Source organism: Ascaphus truei, chromosome 6, assembly GCF_040206685.1.
Source record: "Ascaphus truei isolate aAscTru1 chromosome 6, aAscTru1.hap1, whole genome shotgun sequence".
In the NCBI taxonomy this organism is placed as follows: Eukaryota; Metazoa; Chordata; class Amphibia; order Anura; family Ascaphidae; genus Ascaphus; species Ascaphus truei.
In genome coordinates this window covers 122,066,498-122,093,261 of record NC_134488.1, presented here as the reverse complement: position 1 = coordinate 122,093,261, position 26,764 = coordinate 122,066,498, and the positions used below count along the sequence as shown (strand labels likewise).

The following is a 26,764-nucleotide window of genomic DNA, read 5'->3' as shown; positions in this document are numbered from 1 at the left end:
GACACGCTCACGCAGACCCTCTCTCTCACACACGCAGACTCTCACACACTCTCACACACGCACACTCTCACACACATGCACACTCTTGCACACTCTCACACACACGCGCACACTCTCCCACACGCACACTCTCGCACACTCTCACACACGCACACACTCTCACACACACGCACACTCTCGCACACTCTCACACACGCGCACACTCTCACACACGCACACACACGCACACACTCTCAAACACACGCACACACTCACACACACGCACACTCTCGCACACTCTCACACACTCTCTCACACACTCTCACACACACTCTCACACACACTCTCACTCTCACACACACACTCTCACACACACACACTCTCACACACACACACACACACACACTCTCTCACTCTCACACACTCACTCTCACTCTCACACACTCTCACTCTCACACACTCTCACTCTCACACACTCTCACACACACACTCACTCTCACACACTCACACACTCTCACTCTCACACACTCTCACACACTCTCACACACTCACACTCTCACACACTCACACACTCTCACACTCTCTCTCTCACACACTCTCTCTCTCTCACATTCTCTCTCTTTCACACTCTCTCTCACACTCTCTCTCTCACGCTCTCTCTCTCACGCTCTCTCTCTCTCACGCTCTCTCTCACACTCTCTCTCTCTCACACTCTCTCTCTCACACTCTCTCTCTCACACTCTCTCTCTCACACTCTCTCTCTCACCCCACTGCCTCGCATGTATTTCTCTCCTGCTTCTCACTCTTACTCCCTCTTTTCCTCACTCACCCCCTCTCTCCTCTCCCTCCGTCAATTACCCCACACTTACTCATTCCGTCTCCCCCCCACAATTCCCCCCACAAGATATATACCTAAAAACTTCCCACCCCCGAATACATACAAAAAAATCCCCACCCCCCAAATATATACAACCTCCTCCCCAAATGCATACAAAAAACCGCACCTAATTTTTTATTTATATATATATATATATATATATATATATATATATATATATATATATATATATATATTAATATATATATATATATATATATACACACACCCCCAATACATATAAAAATTACCCCAATACATATACAAATTACCCCAACACACCCAATACATATACAAATTACCCCAACACCCCCAATACATTTACAAATTACCCCAACACCCCCAATACATATACAAATTACCCCAACACATAAAAATTACCCCAACACCCCCCAATACATATCAAAATTACCCCAACACCCTCAATACATATAAAAATTACCCCAACACCCCCAATACATATAGAAATTACCCCAACACCCCCAATACATATAAACATTACCCCAACACCCCCAATACATATACAAATTACCCCAACACATTAAAATTACCCCAACACCCCCAATACATATACAAATTACCCCAACACCCCCAATACATATAAACATTACCCCAACACCCCCAATACATATACAAATTACCCCAACACCCCCAATACATATATAAAATTTACCCCAACACCCCCAATACATATAAAAATTACCCCAACACCCCCAATACATATATAAAAAGTACCCCAACACCCCCAATACATATATAAAAATTACCCCAACACCCCCAATACATATAAAAATTACCCCAACACCCCCAATACATGTAAAAATTACCCCAACACCCCCAATACATATATTTACCTTGGGGATGATGGTCAGACCGGTGGCGTGCCGGTGATGCGTGGGGCCGATGCTGCAGGGGGGGGTATGGCTGAACGGCCCGGTCCATGCACGGGGGAGGTCAGTGCTGCGGGGGCCTGTGCCATTTGGGGGGAGGGCCGGTGTGCTGCAGGGGGAGGGCCGGCGTGCTGCGGGGAGGGAGGGGGGGGTGTGAGGCTGCAGTGCTGCTGGGAGACATCTGTCTCCTGGTGCTGCTCCTCCAGCGTGCGCGCCGGGCCTCCCTCTCTCTTACTTCCGGCGCTGCCAGGGAGACCCAGCGCCGGGTTCAGAGGTTTTTTTTCAGAGGTTTTTTTTAAAAATTAACTAGCAGCCCTTGTTTCCCGCTGCTGGCGGCCCTGATCGCGGCGACCCTCTAGCCAAGCCGCGGGTCACCAGGGCGCCGCGGCACACACTTTGGGAACCACTGCTATACACAGTACACAAATCCCCAAATAATGATGCATGTGTGAATCAATCAATGTTAGAAGTATATTAGCCACCTCAATCCTGGGTATGTGTGCTTGTGATAGTACACAACAAGCTTGCACAACAAGCTTGCCTGCACTAACTGTTACAGGCATATGCTTCCAAAAGCGTGCTTCAGTACCACTGTTTTTTGTAGCCATTTAGGGTCGCTTCTGACAGCTCTGGAACTGCTGGAAAGCCCAATGTTTCAGTGCAGTTGATCAGCTGAAAGTAGCAATAAACCTGTGGATCCTTTCACATATAATTCAGATCTGCTAATCTGATTTTTGTTTCTCTCCTCTTTTTTGTATTCTTTCTCTCTTTATTCTGCTTTTCATTTGTAAATATTTTCTCTATATGAATATGTCACTTTAGATTTGGTAGCTTTTGGCTGATATAAGATAAACAGGGCTTATATTTCTCAACACCACAACAGGACTGATTAAGGCTACTATTAAGATCAGTGACATATTTAAAGCTGCAGTTCAGTCTTTTTTTTTTACATTTATTTTTTTACTTCAATAGTTTCATGTGTGCAATCTCTAATTACCTAAAGAACTGTATAGCTGCAGCTCAATTCGTTTTCCATGTATTGATAGGTCGAAATTTGGTGACATATTAAAAGCTGGCATTTGTTTATAATCTGCTTGACTGGCAGTGGAAGCTCATGAATATTCATGAGCAATCCTGAACTGACAAGTGCTAGAGGGAGGGCAGGGCTGACAAAGGGGTGTGCCAGGGCTTGTGACAGGACATGAAGGGGCAGTGCCTTAGCAAATGGCTGTTAAATAGAATACAAGAAAATTGGTCTTTCAAAGTTGTTTTTTTAAAAACAGAAAATGCTAAAAGTATTTTTTCTTACTACAGAACTGATTTATGAAAAAAAATAAAACATGCAGGATATTGACTAAACTGCAGCTTTAAGGCTTCAGCCTCCACAAATGTAATAATGATGGGGTCAAATGTGGCTCAAATGTATCTTTAAATTGATAGATACTTAACAGCAAACATAGCTATGCAGCCAGGAGAACAGTACTATTCATAGGGGAGGTATGCAGGTACCATTCTAGGATTTAATGCTATTCATACCATTTCTGCATTGAATATATGTTTATCGGCAGTAGGTTTGTTAAGACATCTGATATGTGCATTAGAGGAACTGTCCTCCCTATAAAATCAAATAATATGTATCTCTTGAGGACTATGAAATATTTACCATTCAGCCAATATTAAAATAATAATCATTTGAAAGTAAGAGAAAGATTGTTATAAATGATCGATAATGTGAGGATTCCTGGTTGTAAGATTGAGCTACTAAAATACACAATGATTTGCAAAGTCTGCTTACAGGTACCACAAACATGGGAATGGACACTTATCTCGCTAAAGCATGGGAATGCATAATACAGGCCATTTAATACAATCCTCCAAGTTAACAATGCATTAACTTTCATTCCCCTTAATCGTTACCCTTTTTCTCACCAACTCAGTAGGTGTGACCATACTTGTGTATACATAGTATGCTTTTAGAATACAAAAATAAATCTGATGTTCTACTGAATGCACACCATTTTGGCTTTATTTTTGTTAAATAAATCATGACACGGTGTAATATGTTATGTGTTGTTTTTCATCTGAGGTTGTATTTACCTAATTTTAAGACCTGCTAAGGAACAGATGATTGTTATTATGTCCTGATATGTAAAACCATAGAATTCAAAGAGGGTGTACTTTCTTTTTCGCACAACTGTAATTAGCTATGTTGTTTCCCTATTTGCAATTTACAGTAGATAGAGACTCTTCTGGTTACTATACACAGACGCTATAATCAACATTGTTACAAGAGTGTTATCAATAAGCAAATATTTCCATTTTATTTTAATTAAAACATAGTAGGATTTCTTTTTTGAAGATGCATGCTGACAATAAGTACTAACTAGCATAAAAACAAGTCACTGATGTTGATACGTTTTTGTGACGGCATACTGTACTGTAGGTTTCTTGTTTTGACATCGCAAGAAGTGAACTACTGTATGTAATTTTTCATGTGATTTTTCATGTGTAAGTTCATGTACACTATATACTGTAGGTCAAACACAGCCAGTATAATTCAACACTAATTAATCATATAGCCCATATTCCCCAGAATTGAAATGCTGGCAGCTATTAAATGCGCAATGAATGAGCCCCTTTGCTAGAGGTCTCAAGGAATGTAAAACTCAATTGGGAAAAAGCTTTAGGGTGTGTAATACAGGAACATAATTTCAGCTGTTGGACTCTTCGTCGTGGTAAGCAGAGTCATGGGGGGAATCCTTTACTATTCCCTTGCACATCAGGGTTCCATCGAGTTGACCCTGGCACTCAGTCTGTGTTTTGCAGCTGTAGGTCTCACATGTCACAATGCAGGCTGGATGACAGGTACATTGCTGTTGGCATTTATTTTGCAGGAATGTCTCATTTATCTGTGAAGAGAAGATATAAGTGGCAGCGTGTGGAGTCATACAATCTGATAGTCTTTGGACAGCTAAGATCTGCATCCTCCACATGTAGGTCATTGTTCTCTTACTTCCGAAGAGATGTTACCTCTTAAAAGTTGGAGAAGTAATAACTATGACATATTGTAATCTACTTGATGTGGACTCTTGTCTGCAAACGCGTAACTGAGCAATGATGTATTCCCCCCCCCCCCATTTATTTTGCCTCATGTACAAGTTTCACACATCTCTATTCTGTTTTGCTCCATCTTCACAGCAGAAGATGAAAGAAAGGAACAATTGTTAGGGTACGAGAATATTATGAGGAAGAAGTCCATTTTTTGAGGAAAAAGTCATAACGAAACTTTCAAAATTAAAAGTAGACATGCCAGGGGGGCAAAACAGGAGACCAATGAGGATAATAAAAGATCTTGGGTAGGTGAAGGCAGCGTCCTAATAGAAATATTTAACCAGTCATTATAAACAATTTTAGTCCCAGATGATTGGAAAAGAGCAAATGTAGCCTCACTTAAAAAAAGGGGAATTAGCGAAGAGGCTATTATTTTAGTTAATTAACAAATAGCCATTTCTCTTGCATGAGCTTGCAATAAGTTGCAGATTTTCTGGCATAAGAAGAGTTAAGTGATTCCTCTGGTATGCTGACATTTCTATTTCTGCTTGATATTATTATACTTGTCTAGAAATATGTTCTTTATACTGTACATTCAAATTCACTGTGCAAGTAAGCAAGCCTTGATGTTCATCTAGACTACAGTATTAGCTGTAAAGAACATGCTTCTCAGTAGAGATGAGCGGATCCACCCAAATCCGTTTCCCGGATTTTCTCGCATTTTCCCCCCAAGATCCATTTCATGGTGTAAAATCCGCAAACGGATTTGGTCAATTTTAATCCATGCGGATTCATCAAAAACCGCCATTTGGATACAACCTGTGAATGGATTTGTAGAACCCAATCTGCGGAATCAGCAATCTACTGGCGGATCCTTATGAAACCGCCAACGGATTGCTGAATCAGTGAATTGGATTCCACAAATCCGTCCACAGGTTGCAGAATCCGTGGAATGTATTGGTAACAATTATTTATAAATGCGCAAAACGCAAATCGCCCTTTCAGAGATTGGTCCGCTGAAATTCGCAGACCAAAGGACCCGGCCGATCTGATGCGGATAAAATTCGCCCCCAAAAATCACCCATCTCTACTTCTCAGTGGCTCCTCATTAAAGATGTGCAAAACTTTTCACCCAAGGTCAAGAATCAGGAAAACCAACAAAAAGTCAGAGTCTGCAAGCAATTTGCGGGAGCTTTAAAAAGCAGAGGGATTGTGGCACCTACTATGGAGTTAAGTATATCCGGAAGCAGGGGGTCCCCGGAGCTAACAATTATGGGGTTCAGCTCCCGGAGTACTCCTGCTTCAATCCCCTGTAAAAAAAAACAAAAAACTTCTGGAAAAAAACAACTGCTTGGATTGCTTCTTTTAGCTGAATTATTATTATTTAGATCTGACAGTATCTAACCATGAATAAGTTACAATGACTAGCCTTACCACTTCTAATGTAGTCTCATGCACAGAAAGAATCTTGGCACTTCAAAGTACTATATGTGCACTACACGTTGAAAGTGCTACCAAGTCAGGATATATTTTATTAGGTATTACTGCTATTAAAAAGTTGCTATGGTTAAAAAAAAAAAAAAAAGCATACAGTAAACCCTACAATAATATTATGCAAAGCAATTTTTGGTGTCCCAGGAACTGAACCTTTTGGGTGAGCTCCTATTTACACACATTTTACTGCTGCTAAATGACTTGCATTATCAGTCCAATCTTATTCAAACAATTATACCTCCATGAAAAAGAACCCTTAGGGCTTGGGAGGCAGTCCCTCCTTGGGCAGGAGTGAGCAGACATTGTGCAGGGATACAGAGCCTGTCACCTTAGAAATGGAGTTTCAGGGATTGATCATGTGGATACAGACTGTAACATCTAAAGAGGTGGTATCCTAAGAGAATGAGACTAGGGACTAGAGGCAAACAGCCTCTAAGATCAAATAGACCTGCAACATCCAAAAGATCAAGACATCCGTTTAAAGAAAATGTTTTGGGGAGATGAGACATCGATACCTTGTAATATCTGTCATTGATGAAACAACCACACTTGTCCAGTGTCACACAGCGCTGTGCCTCCAGGTAATAACCCTCATCACACTGGCATCCCTCTGAGCATTCGATGGGACATGTGATAGGAGATGAAATTCTGGCACAGGTATTTGAGCAGGTATCAATGCAAACCTCATAGTGACTGTTAGGAAAGCAATTCAGAGCTGGAGAGGAAGACGGAGCGTTAGAAAACCGACTCATTGGCTCCCTCTTCCAAATCTTACATTTTCATTCCATGCTGTGTGGTGGAAGGCTTGAAAAGAGCAAATAATTGTTAAACACAAAAAGAGTAAAAGTGGTTTCACAGCATACACCAAGAAAGTAAGAAAAACGAGACTGAAGGAGACCAGAAAGCAGAAAGAAAAATAGCCAGAAACATTGTACTACTGTAGGACATCCGAGTAGAAAGACCCAGGCAAAAAAAAAAAAAAACATCCATTAGAGAATGATGGGGAAAGAGAAAAAAACAAAGAAAATTAGAGAGATAAAGGGGCTAATTCAATATGTGCCAAAGCAGTGCAATGGTCCATTGATACTCAGCGTATGTACAGTAAAATTAGCCCCTAAAAGAGAGATGGTATTAAAAAGAGGGAAAGAGAAATACATAGTTTTTTTCTCCCATCCTCAGCCTGCATGTATTAATCCTCCACCTTGCATTGCATTCTCACTCCCTTCCCAACTCACGACAGAAGGTGTTGCTCCTCCATCTCAGTTCGGTGATGCCTGCATTCTGGCAAGCTGATACATAGCTCTGAATATTGTGGCACAGGAAGCTTATGTTTCCCCTTCCATGGCACAGGTCAAATACACAATTGTTAAAATACACAGTGGGGTCCACACGATTACGACAAGAAGTGAACGGCCCTTCTGGCGTGAGCAGCAGGCCACAGTAGTTTTTTCCTTGGTACAGGCTCTTCTTGACACAGTGAGGGCAGATATTTTCTGGTCCTCCGCATCCAATACTACACACCTTCCCGGAACTATTGGTCTGCCAAGCCTCACCAAACGCAATCACATCACGGGCCAGTGATCCATCTGGCAGCTGAAATTCGTCCTTCTGGTTACCATTGTAGTTGCCACACAGACCACGGGTCTGTCTTCGGTAGCTACTAGGGATTGTTACCACAGCTTGATAGGCCAGGTCATAAGTCACCTGTAGTCCAAAATCAGCTCTCAGAATCACGTTAATCCCATGCTGGTAGACCCAGACTCCTCTGTTCCACAGAAGCAGGGGAAGGTTAGAGAGAGTATGGTTGATCTACAAGACACACATAGAGACATTGTGGCATTTGTTTAACTTAAGCTGTCTGGGAGCATTGGGTAACACTAATAAAAACTGCAAATGAATTCAACCATCCTGCTTAATTATCGTGTTGTTGTTATAATTATTATTATTATTACAATTGCTCTCCATTGTAATACGCAGAAGGTTGAATGCATACATATCTGTTTGCTTATGGAGAATTTCTGTTAATGCTTTTATCACTGTTACTTTAGAAAAAACACAGTTTACAAATGAATTGTTCATTAGTTTAGAACTAGAAGGAAATACATATTATAGTACAGATCATTTCAGGAAATAAATTAACTCAATGTAACAGAAAGAGGTGTTACAGAGAAATCGCTCTCTTGAAGGCCATTGCTCACAATGAATATGTAATGTGTTATCTAATAGACTGCAGGCCATGTTTACTAAGAGGTGCTATGCCATAAGACACCTTCTGACCCATTCAATTGAATGGGCTGCGCAGAGTCTTCCACTACCGGAAGGTGTCTTCTGCATAGGTGGACCCTTTCACTCCTGTCTCACTCAATAATGAATAAAGGAGTCTCATCCCTGCCTCCTACTTGCTACTACTAATACCAATTTCTATACAACATATACAATACCGTGCAGGACATATAGTGAGGTGCATATTGGGAGATCAGTTCCCCTTTCATTTTTGATTACCTGGACCATCCCGTAAATTCCTTGTAGTAGGGAAATCTGGACGTCATTCACATTAACTGTTACCACTTTGGTGACCGCCACGGAGCTGCCTGCACATTTCTTATTCTCCACTGTGACTATGAACTCTGTTAAAGGTGTTTTACCCCGGGTGCAGATCTTTGCAAGTATGTAACTGCAATTGCCCTGGAAGTCATAGGTGAGCCCATCAAATGTGCTGTAGTGTAGGCCCCCAGCAGCTGAGCACCTTGCTGATCCAGTGGGATGACACTTTCTTACCCCATCCAATATATTACAGTCCTCATAGGGACCACAGGCAAAGGGAGTGCAGTGCACAGAGCCGCCTGGCTTGCACACACATTGCTGCTCACAGTTAGGGGTAGGATAAAATGTCTCATTAATCTTGTAGTAGAAGCCATGGTGGATGCAGCCGCAGTGGGGGATACGGACACAGAGGTCAACATTAAGGATATATCCATCGTTGCATACACAGCCCTCTTTACAGATGTTAGAGCAACTGAGTGGGGAACTCAAGCTGCTACAAGTCGCGGCACAACCAACGGAGCAAAGCTTGTAGTAACTGTTCTCTGGGCACCACGGCTCTTGGAAAAGAAAGAAACGTGGTAAGGATATTTTAGGTTCTTGGCAACCTGATCCTGGGCAGCATTAAAAGGGTATGTACTCTTTTGGTAAAGCCATAGACAGCTGTTGCCTTGTACAAAACATTTTCAACAACCAATAATACTATTTGTGTTTCCACCTTAAAGCTTGTTGCTGTGATATCTCTTTGACCCATTTCATTGTCAGGGGATGAGCAGAGAGAACAAGCTACTGTAAAACTGAGATCAACGTCCCCGTTCAAACATGTCTAGCATCACCAAACTGTATGAACTATGAGTAGAAAAACCTGTAAAGCGGCAGTTCACTATGTATTTAAATACTTTTATGATGATGTTTAACATTATTTTGCTATGGGCTTCCAAAGTTACAGTACCTCCTTACAATATACAGAACTATGGTGTTTGAACATTACATTTTTATTTCCTTTTGTCAAGTAAACATCCTATATTATAACATTATTGAAAATGGTGGCAGCAGAATATTCTCAATAGCCTTGAAATAATATTTTGTCCCTACTGTGTTTAATATATTTGTTTTCCCCAAAATGATATTTTTGGGAAAAGGGGTTAGGGAATGCAGCTCAAACCCTAATAGCCATAAAATTAAAGGAAGTTCCTCTACAAGGAAATTTACTTACTGCAGAAGTTCTCTTTCCTCCAGGAACACACAGTCCCACCTGCCTCCTGACAAGCTCCAGCGTAGGCTGCAATCACCTGGCAGAAAACATCTTGCCTCCCACTATAAAAGCAGGAGTCATAGAGACAGTTCTGAAAAAATCCCTCTGGGTCTACAAGTTTATGGCACTCTTGGAATGGACCATTCTTCTGGAGGAGTATCCCACAATCATTACGGCTTCGACTTTGAGATTTGTCCATGGTCTTCAATAGTGGACATGGCCTTGGTTCCACTTCTTTACATTCCATAGGTGCCTCATTTGTCCTCCAACTACGCCCAAAGGCTGAAATACTTGTTGTTACCTGACCATTTCTCATCATCAGCTCATCGTCTGGCCTGCCATTAAAATTACCACAAAGTCCACAAACAGCACCAGAATAGGAATGGGGCACTCTAACTGTGACCCAACTTTGCCAGTCAAATGTTACCTTCAAACCAAAATTTGTAATGATGACTACATTCCAGCCCTGCTGAAAGACTTTGACCCGGTCGAGCCCAAAACAGTAGGGAAGGTTAATCAACACACCATTTAGCTGTGGAAGAGAGTGGAGTTGGGTGTCTAATTAATATAATAATATTCTTCCTAATATTTCTTAGATGGCGCTGTGTGCACATCATATTACATAATCCTTATAATCCTTACACATCTACTTACAGGTGCGGGCATGTGTACTGTACTGTACTTATCTTTTTTTGTGAATGCATCCATTTAACAGGATTCATTGTGCTTTGTAACATGATATTTTTCTTTTGTTTTATGATGTTGCAATGCGGAATTGTCACCACATACAACATCATAGAGTTTTTACTGAAATGAAGATGCTGCCACTTTACATATATATAAGTCAATAGGACGAAGCTTGATAGATAAACAAACTATTTTAGCATTTCTAATGATGACTCAAAAATGAACAGGATGTTGTATATTTTTAAGAGTATTTTAATGTTATGCGCTTTTTTCGTTTGAGCTGCTACAGGGGACTGCTACTTAAAATCAGAAGGTGAAGATCATTACACACCCGATCTTCAAGACTCGCCTGGAATTTCACTTTACAATTAAGCATTTCCATACGATGTAATATGATTACATGACCCACTGCATACACACATATACCCTCTTAACCTAGAACTATAACATGTGTAGTTCTATGTACAGTACAGATAAACCTTCTATGTATCTCTGTGTGTTTTTCAGTACATCATTTTGATTGTAAGCTCTTTAAGCTCCATTACCACAATGTTTACTTTATATTCTGCACTTATCTCTAATTGTATTATTCTTCCCTGCATTACAGTATATCTTGCATAATATCCATGCAAAGCATTGAGTACACTGGGTAACGCTTTATAAATACGTTGCATCCGTTACAAATTGGATGCAGATTTTGGCGAATAAAAATTTAACTTGTGAGCACATTCACATGTCTCAGGCAGGTCTGAAACCCTGCTTTTCACTGTTATCATTCATCATACAATGCTTTCACTGCAGCCAGGGATTCTGGGTAATGACATGCAAATGAGCACACAGTGTGTCACCTTTTGCTTTTTATCCATTTTAACATAGAGCCCAATTAGCTAATGCCTGCCGCATTACACGGCATTTACAGCAGTTAAAGAAGTGCGTGCTCAACAAACCTAGTCACAGACAGCTGTTTTGACATTTTGGGTCTCATCAGTGTGAAGGAGATGGTCACTGACTTACAATCTGAAGCTGCAATAGTATTGGACAAAACGACTCTATGCTGTCCCATCAAGGAGTAAAGAATAAGGTGAACGTTCATACTTTCAGATTCAGTGGTGTCTATGTACAGGAGCAAGGCAAAAGTGCTACAATTCTTGGGCAAAGCAAACCACCAAATGTACAGAATTGTAAAAGACGTTATTGAACCTATTAACACAAAGTTTTATGAACTTTAAGAGTTCATAAAAAAAATCGCCGGGCCATTTAAATCGCCTTTTTTTTTAGCGTTGCTATCACGGTATTCAGAAAGCCTCAATTACCTGTGATAGCAAAATTCCCAGAGCGGGTGAGTAGCCAGTGACGTTATGATCGCCTCTCTGAAAAGGCCTTACCCGGCGATTCCTTTCAGCCTCAGAGTGAGCATGCGCAGAGAGAGCCGCCTCTCCATGCGCAATCTTGACTGAAATTAATATTTTTTTAATAAATATGTAATACTAGTATAGCTGAGCAGGGGGTCTCCTGAGCAGAACCGCGTTGATTTCAAGTCTGGGGACCCCCTGCTTCCCGTGATACAGGCCCCGTTATGGGGGTGCCTGTATCTCCTATGCATTTTATTCCGACAGTCAGTGATTCAGGACATTTAAGTGCATAGGAGATACCGGCACCCCATAACGGGGCTTGTATCTCGGGAAGCAAGGGGTACCCGGACCTCAAATCAACACGGTTCTGCTCCGGAGACATCCTGCTCATCTGCACTAGTATTAAAAGTTATATTAAAACAGCTTCTACACACAATAAACATTAAAACCACAACAACACTAATACCCACCTCCTCTACCCCCACATGATTGATACCAGAGGCCGGGGTGGTTGATGGTCCTCAGGTGGTCCCTGCGGGTGTTGGGGGGTCCTCGAGTGGTCTTCCTGGATGTCTGGGGCCCTTGGGTGGTTCCTGCAGGTGTCAGGTGGCCCTAGGGTGGTCCCTGTGGGTGTGTTGGGGCCCGCGGGTGGTCCCCACGGGTATCCTCAGGTGGTGTCCGGGGGTCCTCAGGTGATCCCCACGGATGTCTGGGGGCCCTCGGGATCCCCAAGGGTCCCCACTGGCCTGTAGTACCAATCCTGCAGCAAAAAAAAAAAAAAAGTACAATACATTGAAATAAATACACATTTCCCCCCCCCCACAGTACAGTAATGGGCAAAATAGGTATTATCCAGATATCGATAATAGTGCATTTGCCCATTATAAAATAAAACATTAGCCAGCATAACTAAAGTAAATAAACCTTTCTACTTACCCCTGCCATCATGAAGTACATCCTCATCCGCATACTACAGGTCCATGTCCTCCGATGCCAGCAAGAATACATGAAAAAATACAATCTAATGGCCCCTAACTCCTTAATCACTGTAGCGGTTAATAACCGTTATAGTCAGTGTTCGACAAACCTATACATTTGCTCACCCCGGGCGAGTGGATTTAACCCCCGGGCGAGTAAATATTGGCACAAGCAGCACACGTTTGGTACTACGTGGCGAGTAGATTTTTTTGTGTGGCGAGTAGATTTTTTGGTGATTTGTCAACCACTGGTTATAGTGATTAAGGGGTTGACCCACCATCCCCCGCTACTCACACAGAAGGCCTTACCACCTACCTCGAGACCACTATACCCACCCTATACCCATTGATTGGCATAGTGGTACATCATACCCATATAATATGGGCATGATAAGACACTATAGCAGTCACTGGTCTCCCTAATAAAAAAGCCTGAAGGCCAAAAATACACAATAATAAAAGATATACACAAGCACCTAAACACCCCAATTCTAGAAATAAAAGCACTAGCCAACCAATTAAACAAATAAAAGCACTAGCCAAACAATTAAATAAATAAAAGCACTAGCCAACCAATTAAATAAATAAAAGCACTAGCCAACCAATCAATTTAATAAATAAAAGCACTAGCCAACCAATTAAATAAATAAAAGCACTAGCCAACCTATCAATTTAGTAAATAAAAGCACTAACCAACAAAACAATTAATTAATTTTAAACGCTAACCAATTTTAAAATGTACTAAAAACAAGTCATCCAAATTCCAAACAATTGAATCCAAACAATATAAACAAATAGAAAAAAATACAATCAATTCAAAACAAGCATTTACCAAAAAATGCATTGGCAGCGACTGTATTAAGCTGTACCCTACTGTAAGGATCTGGGAGTCACACTGCTCTCTGCGCACTCCCGCCTTACCTCAGACCGCAATCAGGGGTTCCGCTCCCCTATTCCATAGTGGAGAGGATCAATCCGGTGGCATATCGCCTACACCTTCCCCTGTCTATGAGGAATCTCCGTGTTTCATGTCTCCCTATTGAAACCAGCCTTCCAGAACTCTCGATTTCCAACTCTTCCTCACCTCCAGCATCTCTCTTCGTACAGGGGCAACAAGAATACGAAATTCAGTCCATAGTGGACTCCAAGATCTCCAGAGGATCGGTCCAGTATGTGGTGCACTGGAGGGGTTTTGGACCTGAGGACTGGTCATGGATTCCTCATCACCGTCTCCACGCACCTGGACTTCTTCGGTAGTTCCATCTGAGGTATCCCCTCAAACCTTTTTGGAGTCTCCCGGAGGTTGCTCCTGAAGGGGGGGGGGTACTGTAAGGATCCGGGAGTCACGCCACCCTCAGCGCGCTCCCGCCTTACCTCGAACTGCAATCAGGGGTTCCGCTCTTGCAACACATCGTCGGGACCCGCGTCTACTGTCAGCAGCATTGCGCACAAGCACGCATCCAACACACAGCTTAATGCAGAAGGGGAAGGTCCCGGCTACCTAGACCGACCTACACTCCAGACGCGGCCACATGGCTGTGGGTGGTATTTCTATCCATCCCCACCGAGCACAGCATGATACCTACTGCACAGATTAATACATTACCAGTCAATGGGCAATCACAAACATAAAAATAAATAAATACAATGAAAAAAAGACATTTACATACATTAAATATTTCTCTTACTTTTAGAAGTCTTCACCCTTCGAATCCTGTTGTATCTGCAAGCTCTCTTACAGCGACTTCATCGCCCCGCAATCCAATGCCATCCACCTTGAAGACCAGCATCAGGTAAATAAAATCTTCTTTCTTTTATCTTCTATCACCGTCTTCTTTCTTCATCTGTCATTACTTTCTTCTTTTCTTTAATCTTCTTTCTTCATCTGTCAATCCAAAGCCCCATGGTAAATCCAGAACAGGATGTTCTCTCGTCGGATTCTTGAGGTAAAATGAGGCGTACAGGCCTTATATATGGCATCCTATTGGATGCAGTATCATGTGCTCGCCTCTTTTAATTTTTTAAGGATGTGACGTCATCTCCAAGGGTGGTACATCAGATCTTTAAAACCGCATGGCTATATCACATGGTATTACAGCCAATGGGATTGAAGACAATCCCATCGGTTGCTGTACCATGTGATAGGCTACATTAATTCAAAAGTATGTGACATCATCCCTTAAAGTGACGTCACATCCTTTAGTCTACAGTCCATCCACCGTCCTGTATCGCCGCCTCTTAGCAGCTTCTCACCAGCCTAACGCCAACTTTTCCTGGCGTGAGGATTTGGGGAGAAACGCGCCATTCTGGAGCCACAATTAGCCTCGATAGGCCTCGCTAACCTAATTGCGGCTCCTAGAATTGCACGAGTTTCAGACCCTGCCAATATGTGGTTTATCGCCTCTAACCCAGCGATTTTTTTATGACGGCTGAAATTTTTGGTGATTCATGCCTTTATCACCCACTTATCGAGGCTTACTGAATAGCAGTAGGCATTTTAGACAATAAGTGCTCGATAAGTGGCTTATGAACGCTTATAGCATAGGCCCCAATGTGTTGTGTTAAGACTGGCACGATATTTAACCGTGGTGCTATTGAAAATATTGGTTACGGAGATAACACGTGTTATTCAACATGTTATTTTTTTTTGTGTTAACTCCCGGTAATGGGAATAATAACATCTGCCTAGTCTGTATCAAAGACAAAATTCCTATTGATTTTAATGGGATTTTTGTCTTTGATTCATGTTGTGCAGATTTTTGCCCCAGAACATGACCACTTTTGCCTTGCTACACATTTAACTCCGGCAGTGAGAGTCTTAAGCAGGGAAATTTAAGCCTGATGTAGCACCTAGCAGATTTTTTAAATGATAAATAACGTGGCGCAGTGATGCAGAATTTAATACATCCCATAATATGTGCAAGATATAAATGACAATATATCTACAAATACCACATGTGTATTTCATAAGCACACACAAAGCAAAAAAGCATCTACTCACCAGGGCTCTGCCAGGGCTCCCTCTGCTGACCTGGATCTCAATCCCATGTACCCTGATGCATACAGCGCCGGTATAAGAGACGCTGCGCCTGCCTCGGTTCTGGTTCAGGACGTGGACTTGGAATTCAGTTAGCCCCCGATTCTGATCACACAAGCCTGAGAGCTGGTATTGGCAGGTGCCCTGGAAGTCGTACCGGACCCCGTCAAAGGTTATGTAGTGAGGATCCCCAGAGGCAGAGCAGGTGCTGTACTTGACTGGGTAACAGTTTTTAATGCCCTCTTTTACTGTGCACTCCTCCCCTTCTCTGCAGCTGATCTTCCAACACTCCACTTTCCGTACCCCAGGAAGGCACATGCACTTTTGTTCACATCCAGTGCCTCGCCAAAAGACCTCGTTGGAAGGGTAGTGGCGGCCCCTGAAGAAGCAGCCACAGCTGGTCTTAGGGATACACTTCCCTTCACTCAACACAAACCCAGGGTCACACTCACAGGTCTCCACACAAGGTCTCAGACACTGTGATGGTTTGCCAGCACATGTGGTGGGACAGGCACTGCCACAAGAATTATACCGACTGTTTTCAGGGCACATAATCGCTGTGGAGCAAGAGGAGAATATATTATGCTGTCTGTAGTTTCTGTTCCTACTGTGTTGGAAGGCAGTTTCAGACTCATTCACCCCCAGCTTTAATGGTTCTAAAGACTTCAATGGAGATGAAGTTATTAGAATTCCAAAGTCAAATGTTCAACCCCAAGACATCTCACACATTTTGGGTAATAGGGTTTTAACGTCAATGGAAGGATCGTTAAATACAAGAGCAGAAGATGTAACATGTAATGGGTAAGTAACTTAGTGATTGATTCACCAGCTGCAAACCCAGGGTAATACCGGTACAGCAGAAAAAATATATGGAATATTTATCTTTTATATACTTGGTGCTGCTTATTGTAATAGTATTGCAGTCAGGAGACTTTGATAAACAACTTACTGTACATTGTACTAATGAAACAGTATTCCTCAATGTAGCCCATCAATTTTGTTTGTAAAAATTTCTTGCATAATATTATGAAGTAAAGTGATTTGGGCAAATAATATAAAATTACTAGTAATTATTCAAATGCAACAATGTCGGAAATAAAAACTATTCCATGCAGTAGGCACAAGTGGCAATGTTACAACTGGCACCAATTTGCTTTTCCGTTTAACTCCAATACGTTACTGGCCCCACTGACAGCAATGGAAAATATGAATACACCATGTTTGCAAAAAGAAAATTCTCCATTTACAAGTAAATCAAATTGACTCCCACCCACCATCCCGCTCCTAGGACTTTTTTGTTTAATTTTGATGCCAAGAGAATCTGCATCCATAATGGAGAAATGATGCATAGTGTTACAATTATGTTTCAAATTCTTAGGTTTCATCTCTACTTCACCCTAGTTTCAGTATCTAGAGGAACACACGGTACGTACCACAGTCTACAATATTTCTCCAATTTTCCACATGAATCCCATACATCTGACATGCTACCAAGTACACAGTAATTGACTGGCACAAAATCCTCTTGTAGCCTCCATTTTTGACCATATCGTATATGCAGCTCTTCAGGAAGGGCGTATGGTCAATAGCCAGGTGACAGACATTGAAGGGTCCATGCTTCAGGCTGCTCAGAGACAGTATAAAATCATTGTTTATTAGAACAGGATTTAGTTGTGCTTGTACGTTCTGGTACTCCTGTTGGAGAGGAAAGGCAGAGAGAGAGAGAGAGAGAACAGAGGGACATAGAGAGATAGAGGGGGAGACAGAGAGGGCGACAGAGGGGCAGAGAGAGAGAGACAGAGCAAAGGAAGAGAGAGAGAGAGAGAGAGATGACAATAGGTAAAAGAAAACCTGGATGTTTTGAAATATTTGAGATGAATTAACACATTAACTTTAGTGAACTGAGTGCAAACTTGGCAAACATTGAAAACAAAATCAGATATTTTCATATTTCTTGTACTATTTACCCCAAGTTAAAGACCTACACTTACTGTAGTCTATGGCCCTTATTCTGTAAGGTGTGATAAACGCAGATGACGTGTTATCGTATGAAAAGCCCCATTGACTTGACTGTTTTTTTTCCTGCGATATTATGTAATCTGCGCTTATCACACCTAACAGAATAAGGGCCTTTGACTTCTAGTGATCATTGTCTATATTACACATTACCTTAATATCCCACATGATGCAGGACCTTGATATATAGAACTAACACCAGATTGGACAGATTCACATGTCCCATGGCAGTCGTCCCAGCAAGTATCGTCCACATTTTCCACTTTCCAGCTCTTACCAAATTCCACAGACCCAGGAACCTGGATTCCTACAGGAGTCTGGAAGTCATCAGCTTGCTCACCGTTGTAATTACCACACAAACCACAAACATTTTCATAGAAGCTGCTGGGGATCTGGATAAACAGGAAGATGTTCCAATCATACTGAATCCGAATGAAATCAGTCTCCAGGAGAGCATGGAATCCACTGGGCATAATACGTATTCTTCCCCCATCTAGTGATATGGGGAGGGTCCACCTAATGTTATTCACCTGCGGAACGATTAGAGAAATACATAAAAACAGACAGCAGAGTGAACCCTTTGTTTAATATAATCTACACATTGTTCCTATTATAAGTAATATATTCACAATTTTTTCTCTTATTACTAGCCTATTTCTAATTATGTTACTCCCTTATCCTCTGGCATTTCTGCTGATAGTTAGGTGCATCTACTGTATTTCCATTTGGACTGGGTATTCTCTAACATTGAAATCTGTGTTGAAAGAAGCCCCCACCATTTGGGGCGAGAAACCAGTAGGGAATTAGTTTCCTGGTGTGCGGTACAGTGCATTTCTTGAGAGATCAAGTTATGCCACTTGAAGAACTCATAGCCTTCCTGGCCAGAAGAAGTCATCGCCCTTTGGGGAACGAGCTTCTGCCTTTGGGAAGTGAAACCCGCGAAGACAGGGAATCAGTGTACTGTGGTGTGGCACCCCAAATGTCTTGCATGAGCCAGTTGAAATCTGCTATCAGTGGTTGGAGCTACAGAGGTAGAGTATGATAACTAATGAATGGATTAAGCTATCTTTGACTCATGACTAATGAAAAGGAAACTTACCATGAGAAGTATAGTGGTTTTGAGACTGAAGAGTTGATGTAGCTGTGAAAGGGTGAAGTGTTGTGAGGCGGCTGTGCGAGAGCAATAGAAACTGGATATGTGTGCGAGCGCCCATCAAGCCTGGCCTGAGGCAGGTGCCAGGACCAATTGAGCAAGTCCTGATAATGGTAAATTCCCTGTTTGTTTAACTGTAAGGCAGCAGTGAAATAACCAAAGATTGGATCACGTAACATATAGCGGACAAAAGGGTGCTGCATGGTGATAGTGCTGGGGACATGCTGGAGTCAGTTGAGCCCATCCTAATAATGCAAATCCTATCTATTCCACCACAAGCTCCACACCACCAAGGAAGTATTAGTCTAATATAAAATGATAAAATATTTCGAGGAGGTGTATAGTGCGGTTAATAACTTCTTCTTTTACTTTTTCTAATGGGAATTTGACATTTAAGCACCACCAAATGAAGGTGTTTTCACCCCCCTGTAATGAGCAATGAGTAGGTCGCTATATATTACTTTCTAATATTTCTCAGATCTTCTCACTTTCCCCCTTCATTTCAAGAACCCGTGCTATTTTTCTCTTGTCAAGTCTTCCATCCTGTATATTCTAGCTATAGCAGCATGAGGTTTTTTAAGTCCCTTTCCTACTCTCCTTTCTTTTTTTTCTAGGATGTTCATAACGGGGTCCTGCAGTGTCTGCTGATAAGTTGCTTTGTGCAAACTGGACACTAGACTATAGGGCCTCTTAATTATTTAGGTGGCTTTCCGTATCAGAACTCTACATAAGTGTTAACTATAATGCTTAATATCAGGGCAGGGTGCAGCCTATCAACCAGCTCTGGTGTTTGCTGCCTCTTTCACTCAGCTAATACCCCGTTACAAAAGATAGGATACTCCTAATAACATGGTTAACTTTTATAAGTAGCATTGTAAGTTTCTTACCCTGACAAGTCCCACTTCAGACCGCACCATAGTGATGTTGTATCCATGAACCTGCACAGTAACCACTGCAATGTAGGAGACATGAACACTTCCACGATTCTCATTTTTAGCCTCAATACAGAATTCTGGTAAAGTGGGGTCACCTCCAACTCCGCTGGGCCCCCTGCATGTCTTAGCTACAATGTAAGTGCAGGTCCCTTGAAAATCATAGTTGTGCCCATCAAAAGTGTGGTAATGTGGATCTCCCCAGACTCGACAGATAACCTCAGAATCTGGCATACATATTGGTTCATCCTTTAGGAGTTGGCAGGACTCTTTTTTCCGGCACTGATGATAACTGCAAGAATTTTTACCTGATAATAGAAGAACACGAGATAAACTACTCAATTCTATTCTACTGTGGGTTTCCTGTATACAGTATCACTATTGCCAAATGTTGTATTGATATAGTATACTGTACACCCTACTGTAAAGATTAATTAAATTCTAGAATATAAGGAATTACATAGACATAATGTGGTTACTGTGGATATGGATACTATTTTCGCTGTGACATTAACTATCCTAAGCTGGAAGGACCTGCAACATGGATCAATGTATTTGTGTCAATTTGATGCGTTTACATTCTAGCAATACATTTCCTAAGGAAGAGAGAGAAAAAACAACTCACGTTTGACACACACTCCTGACAAGCCATAACTTGTTTGTGCTGATAAGCCAACACTAATGACTCCAAATGGTGATTCAGAATTGTGCAAAGTGTGAGATTGGAATTGGCGTCCATAGCGATATTGGGCCCATGAATACTCAGTTCCAGGGATCTTCCTCCATTGGATCCTGTCCAGAGATTTCCTGTCGAATAGAATTCCACCAATGCTTGATGTCTTGGCTGTAATCAGCACTGCATTGATGACATTATGGAGACCATGCACCTGGTATGTGGTACAGAACTTGGAAGTATCAGGGACATTAGCAAGGAAAGGATGCAAAGGGATACCTTCAATGATCCCACCAGTGCAGTAAAACATGACTTGGACTGAGGCATTGGCAGAGATGACCAAAGGCCAATAAAAGCGAACAAAAATCTTTAACACATGTCCTGCATTCATCAACTGACTATGCTGTGTAGCACCTAATGTATAGTTGACCAGCGTCTTTTGGGAAGCAACAACATATGCAATATCAGAGCGGTATAGGAAAGGTAAAGGGGCTACTAAATATTTCTTGCCCCAACTGGAGACAGGAAGGAGCTGTGCATAGATGTAGTCCCAACGACTGTTCTTCCACAAGCAGCTGTCTCCGCTGAGCACAGCTACTGGCTTCTCAGACAGCACTCGGACTCCTGAAAGATCTTGCTTGCTCTTTAACTGCAGGACCTGTAGAGGTTGTAGGTCTACTTTTAGAGTGTGGTCGGAGGTGTAGTTCTTACCTCTAAAGATTACCCATTTTTTGATGAAGATCTTAACAGTCGTTGGCAAATTGTAATTGACCACAGCCAATGCCTTTAAGTTATCCCTTGGCTCATCATTTGGCGATACTATGTAGTATTCAGTGCCCAGCTGGTTCACTGGATACACTATAGTACGATATGATGAAGAGCCTTTAGAATTCCAAGCCACCACAGAAATGTCTTTGTCGGAGGTTATCAGGACTGATGAGTTAAATATACCACTGCCAATCAACGCTATATCTTTAGGGAGACTTATTGTTTTTGACACTTGATTATTGAGCAACAGAGTCCCAATGATTTGGGGGCCTGGCAATGACACAGTGACAGATGTTTGGGCATTGAAGGCACTAATAGTAAGATTGAACTGACTACCTTGGGAGGAAAAATTTGCATTCTGGGGGAAGACGGTTAGAAATTCTTGACCGAGGTGGCTGGCAAGATTAGTACCTAGAAAAAATAATAATAAGTCTGTGATTAGCCTATGTTACTGGGTAGGTACCACTAATATATACCAGAAGTAAAGAAAAAGACAAGTCACACATTCATGACAACCATCAATAAAATCCTTCTTGGGCATATACTTCAATTTATTGTGACATGGTGGCCATACCAGCGAACACAACACTTTGGGTGCTTCTGCACCCTTTGTCAGGCTTATCGAGCTTTGCAGCGTGCAAGTGTTCCGGAACTCCCATTTTTTTTTTACTTTATCAGAAGACCTGCCTAACTGAACCCCTATTACATAAGAGATTCAGATCCAGTTTTTATTTTCCAACTGTAACATTGATGAATCACGGTTAACAATGGTACTGTATTTCTGTGGAAATTGAAACTTGGAGAACCAAGCCTGGATTGGACTCACATAATTACATTGAGTTAGTCCTGTTCAGCTAGATTTGTAGCTAGTTTAGCAAATGTTAGTTATACTATTGTACTGGAGCAAAGGGCTGAGCACAGGGTTGCTTTGAACAGCCTCTATTAAACACTAATGAACCCTCCAACTATTGAACCCTCCAACATATGGCCTGAAAATTGGCATACTTTAGTTCCTCTATCAGTGCAAGATGGAGGAGCATCCAAACTAGTAAAAACCTCATGTGGGTGGCATTTTAATCTATAACATTTGTGTGGTTTTTTTTTTTTGTATATACTTATATAAACATATGCAATAGAAGTTGTAAAATCCCTATGAGAACCCTTGATCAGCTCTATATTTTTATTTACATGTAGTACAGATATGATTATTGTACCCAGTGACGCCTTCAAAGATCACAGATAACATGATTTCCGTATAACTTTTGGCAACCATTATGTTTGTTTAAATGGAGCTTTTCCAAAATATTGTATTATGGATTTCACACCCAAAGGTGTCAGCCGGTGCAATAATGTCTAATAGTTACCAGCGGTTTTGATAAGCTGAAATTTTTGCATTTCAAATAACATGTAGGGGACTATCCCTTGATATCTCACAGAGGCAGAAATACTGTAAGTCTCCATTAAGTACCCATAACAGGTACTGTACTTGATATATAAGTAGAGGTGGGGGTTATGGCTGCTTTTAGTCCTCCTCCTGGGAACTGCCACAGGACTGTGAATGAAAAGTTCTGGGTTCAAGACTAGCATCATACAATAGTCACCTTGTCTGTGCTACTCAACTTTGTACTACTCAAGTAGAGAGGCAAAAAAAGACGGTCTATCTAGAAGAAGAAAAGCAGGAAGTGAATACATCGTTTACTCACCACACAGCAAAATAATGCAGATCAGGAGATGAAAGAGTGAGCTGGGGACCATTTTGAAGATGCACCACTAAAATTAAAATATGTTAAAGAAGGAGGTAAACTGGGAGGAGAGTACTGTATATGTTGGAGAGGGAGATGAGTGGACATAAACAAATAATCAGAGAACAAGAAAGCAAGTATATTAAGAGGAAAATGCAGAGAGTAAGGAAAAGTCATAAGGGTTTATTCTATATTTGCCACAGGGGAACATCGGGCCTTTTTGGGTCAAAATTACCCATTGAAGTCAATTGGGAATTTGGGGCGATAACTGCCCTATCGACCTCTACTGCGGATATAGAATAAGCCCCAAAGTCAGGTAAGTAGAAGGAAGCAAAGTGAGATGCAAATGGTAGCGTTTAAACACAAAGAACATTAAAAACTAGAATACATACAACCAAAGGATATATAGAAGAAACATTGTGTAGAGAAGGGAAGCAGGTAAAAACAGATCCAGTAATTCACATATTTTATAGGATAATAAACCTTTATTTGTACCTACAGATATAGCAGGCATTATTGCACCCACTGGCACACGCCAATCAGGCCCGTATTTAGGCATAGGTCTTCTATGCCCGGGCCTCGGGGGGCATCAATGCCAATGTGTGCAATAACACGTTAGCCCCTTCTTTGCGCACTGTAAATTCAGACACAATGGTATCTGCTCCCACTGCAATGCCCCACAAGGAGCATCAATGTCTGCTACAGTACATCTGTACATGACATGTTCCTTATACTACTGTACTTTTTATTTGACATGTTTTTTCGATACCTTTCTCTTTTCCATCACACATAAGATGTAAAGTTCATATGACCTAATATGTTTTATATGCAAAAACAATGGTCGTTATTTATCGCATTAGGTTCGGCTTAATGCCATGTAAAGTTAGTACTGCCTTGTGATAACATGATTCACGTTATGCCTGTGTTAACCTAAACGTGGCATTAGCTCCGTCCAAACCCTGAAATGGTTTGCTGGAGAGAGAGAGAGAGGCCAACACTGAGAGATAGAGATGCTGGATAGCTCCACTGTCACTGCATACTTTAGGAGCTCTACTCATACTTGTCGACTCTCGCCTCGCTCCATTTAACAGCAGACCCCTTCCTGCTGGCCAGTTTGATGTGCAATGTGCACAAAAAAGAGCACTATTTGTTAATAGGATATGCAAAGTACAGGAATTAAGCTAGAAGGAGTTTACACCACAAGTATTGTATGATTAACTACAGGTCTGAGCAGTGGAGCATTAAAGTATGCTACCAAGCAGCTGGTTTAACTCATAGTATAGAGCTGCTGCCCTGAATAGCATAGGTTATGAGCTCTGATCCTGCTGGGCCTGAGACTTGTACCCCTTCATCATACATGGCCTTAGGAAGTCAATATAGATCTTATCTGTTAAGAGGTAATTTTAAATATACTTTGCATATCTCCATGTATCTAAGGTGTGTCTCCATATGTTATTTGGAGAGAGTTTTGGGGGGCTATAGTGGTGCTTGGGACTTAATTAAAGTAACTATTTCTGTTCCTCTCCCATTAAACCCATATTTCAGGGCCTGGGTGAAGGTAACACCACCTTTTTAGGTACAGTATGAGCTAATGTATCTTAAATCCCTGTGATATCCAAATCGAAAAATGTAGTATTTGGAAACACTATGGGTAGAAAGGGACAAAAACATCGAAATTTGTTTCACAGGTTTATTTTAGAATTAATTTTATGAATATTTTCTAATTGTCAAATAAAAATAGAATATTTCTTATAAACCCATTAGCGACAGTTATTTTTTTAACATTCCCTCCCCTCAAAAATTGTCGTTTTTCTAGTGAATCTGAATTCTGGTGAAAACATCACCTCCCCCTAACTGTGGGTTATCTTACTAAGCAGGGCTAAGCCATGAGACACATTGCGCCTCATTTCCGGGAAGAGGTCATCAGGAGCCTTAAGTCTTGGCACCACTTAGTAAATAACATATAGTTCTATATAATGTCTCTTCCAGTTCGATGTTTAATATGTTATATTTTCACAACTTTCCCGAGCAGAAAAGTATATATTTGTAATAGCACAGGTAAGATAAACTAAAGTAAAGAGTTACAGTAACAGATTTTGATGTATTCTGCCATAATAATAACTTTTTTTCATATACCGTAGCACTTTTACCCCAATGGGGCTCAAAGTGCTTAACAATTACAGTATAGCGTGCGGTACGCAGCACATAGAATTATTACAGGCCCTGCCCCGTGGAGCTTACACTCTATGATTTTGGTGCCAGAGACACATGAAGATAAAGTGACTCGCCCAAGGTTACAAGGAGCTGACACCAGGAATTGAACGTGACCCTTCCTGATTCAAATTGCGTGTCATTATTTTCAGTCAAAGCCTTTACCTACTGAACCTCTCCTTCTCTGGGCTTAGTCCTATTGAGGTGCAAATGAGTCATTAGCCTAAAATGTTATATCAACTAACGGACGTTATGTTTAATGCAGGGGAAAAACGCAACCCTAAATAAGTAATACCAAGAAGAGGTGTTCCTCCCAGTCAGACCCCGAGTAATCTCGTTTTTGGCATTTGGCATTTGGCATCCTAAACCCAGGGGAAAAAACATGGAGTACTATTAATTCTAGCTAACCTAGCATTATTTTCTCTGATTTAACAGAACTTACTGTATCTGAGTTTTCTATGAGGACAGTACTTTTCCAAAAGAACAATAATTTGTGGTCCAGACCCCCCATATCTCAGTGATTATAGTCCTTGGTGGTTGGAGGTGAGTGTTTTTACGCACATTTAAAAGTCTTTCCTCTGTGCAACATTGAAAGCAATTTCTAAACAATATGAGGCACGTATTGTTCATGTTAAAATAACAGATTGGATGCTTCTTACACCCAGATAGAAGCTGGTTTAAGAAACAATGCAATCTTCTGACATTACCTTGTTCACCATCAGGATGACAAAACAAATCTTCTCAAAAGTAGGGGAAATAAGTTCAAAGATTTTTCTTAAAAATGGGCATTTCTATAACTATATTAACCCTTTATTCTTCCTCGGGCTGAAGATGAAATAACCTTTTGCCCTGACCTCCAGCCTTTGGAATCGGCAAGTAACACAACGTTACATTTAATTACAATGATTGTTATTGGTTTACATCTCATTTTAGATATCTGTGCATTGAAAAGCGCAGTTGTACGATGCAACATACCCCTGAAAAAATAACATCTGCCCCATAGAAAGTTATGTTCGGTATCATTTTAATGGTTGGTGTATAACACACACCCTTTAGTACCAGGCAGGCAACACATTGCAGAAGGTTTCTGCCCCTTTTCATAGCAAAAGGTTTTCATTGTAAAGCATGG

General features: G+C 41.3%; 1 protein-coding gene across 1 annotated transcript; it reads right to left on the bottom strand.

Moving 5' to 3' along the window:
- Positions 1–3,492: 3,492 nt before the first annotated feature.
- Positions 3,493–23,451, bottom strand: LOC142497807 (IgGFc-binding protein-like). Its single transcript, XM_075606156.1, has 11 exons — positions 23,386–23,451; positions 20,867–22,093; positions 20,197–20,549; positions 18,310–18,686; positions 17,574–17,764; positions 16,105–16,697; positions 10,049–10,619; positions 8,794–9,392; positions 7,527–8,100; positions 6,807–7,006; positions 3,493–4,655 (listed from the first exon to the last, which is right to left on the bottom strand). Exons 1-11 carry the CDS (start codon positions 23,435–23,437, stop codon positions 4,458–4,460), a joined length of 4,935 nt encoding a protein of 1,644 aa, XP_075462271.1. The 5' UTR covers positions 23,438–23,451; the 3' UTR covers positions 3,493–4,457.
- Between the last annotated feature and the right edge of the window lie 3,313 nt (positions 23,452–26,764).

What these genes read in the sequence shown, in the direction of transcription:
- LOC142497807 (XM_075606156.1), bottom strand. Translation starts at nt 23,437, where the DNA reads ATGGTCCCCAGCTCACTCTTTCATCTCCTGATCTGCATTATTTTGCTG. An exon ending in CTGAAGTGGGACTTGTCAGG is followed by an intron (nt 18,687 to 20,196) that starts GTAAGAAACTTA and finishes ATCGTTCCGCAG; the next exon opens with GTGAATAACATTAGGTGGAC. An exon ending in GAATTTACGGGATGGTCCAG is followed by an intron (nt 8,101 to 8,793) that starts GTAATCAAAAAT and finishes TGTGTCTTGTAG; the next exon opens with ATCAACCATACTCTCTCTAA.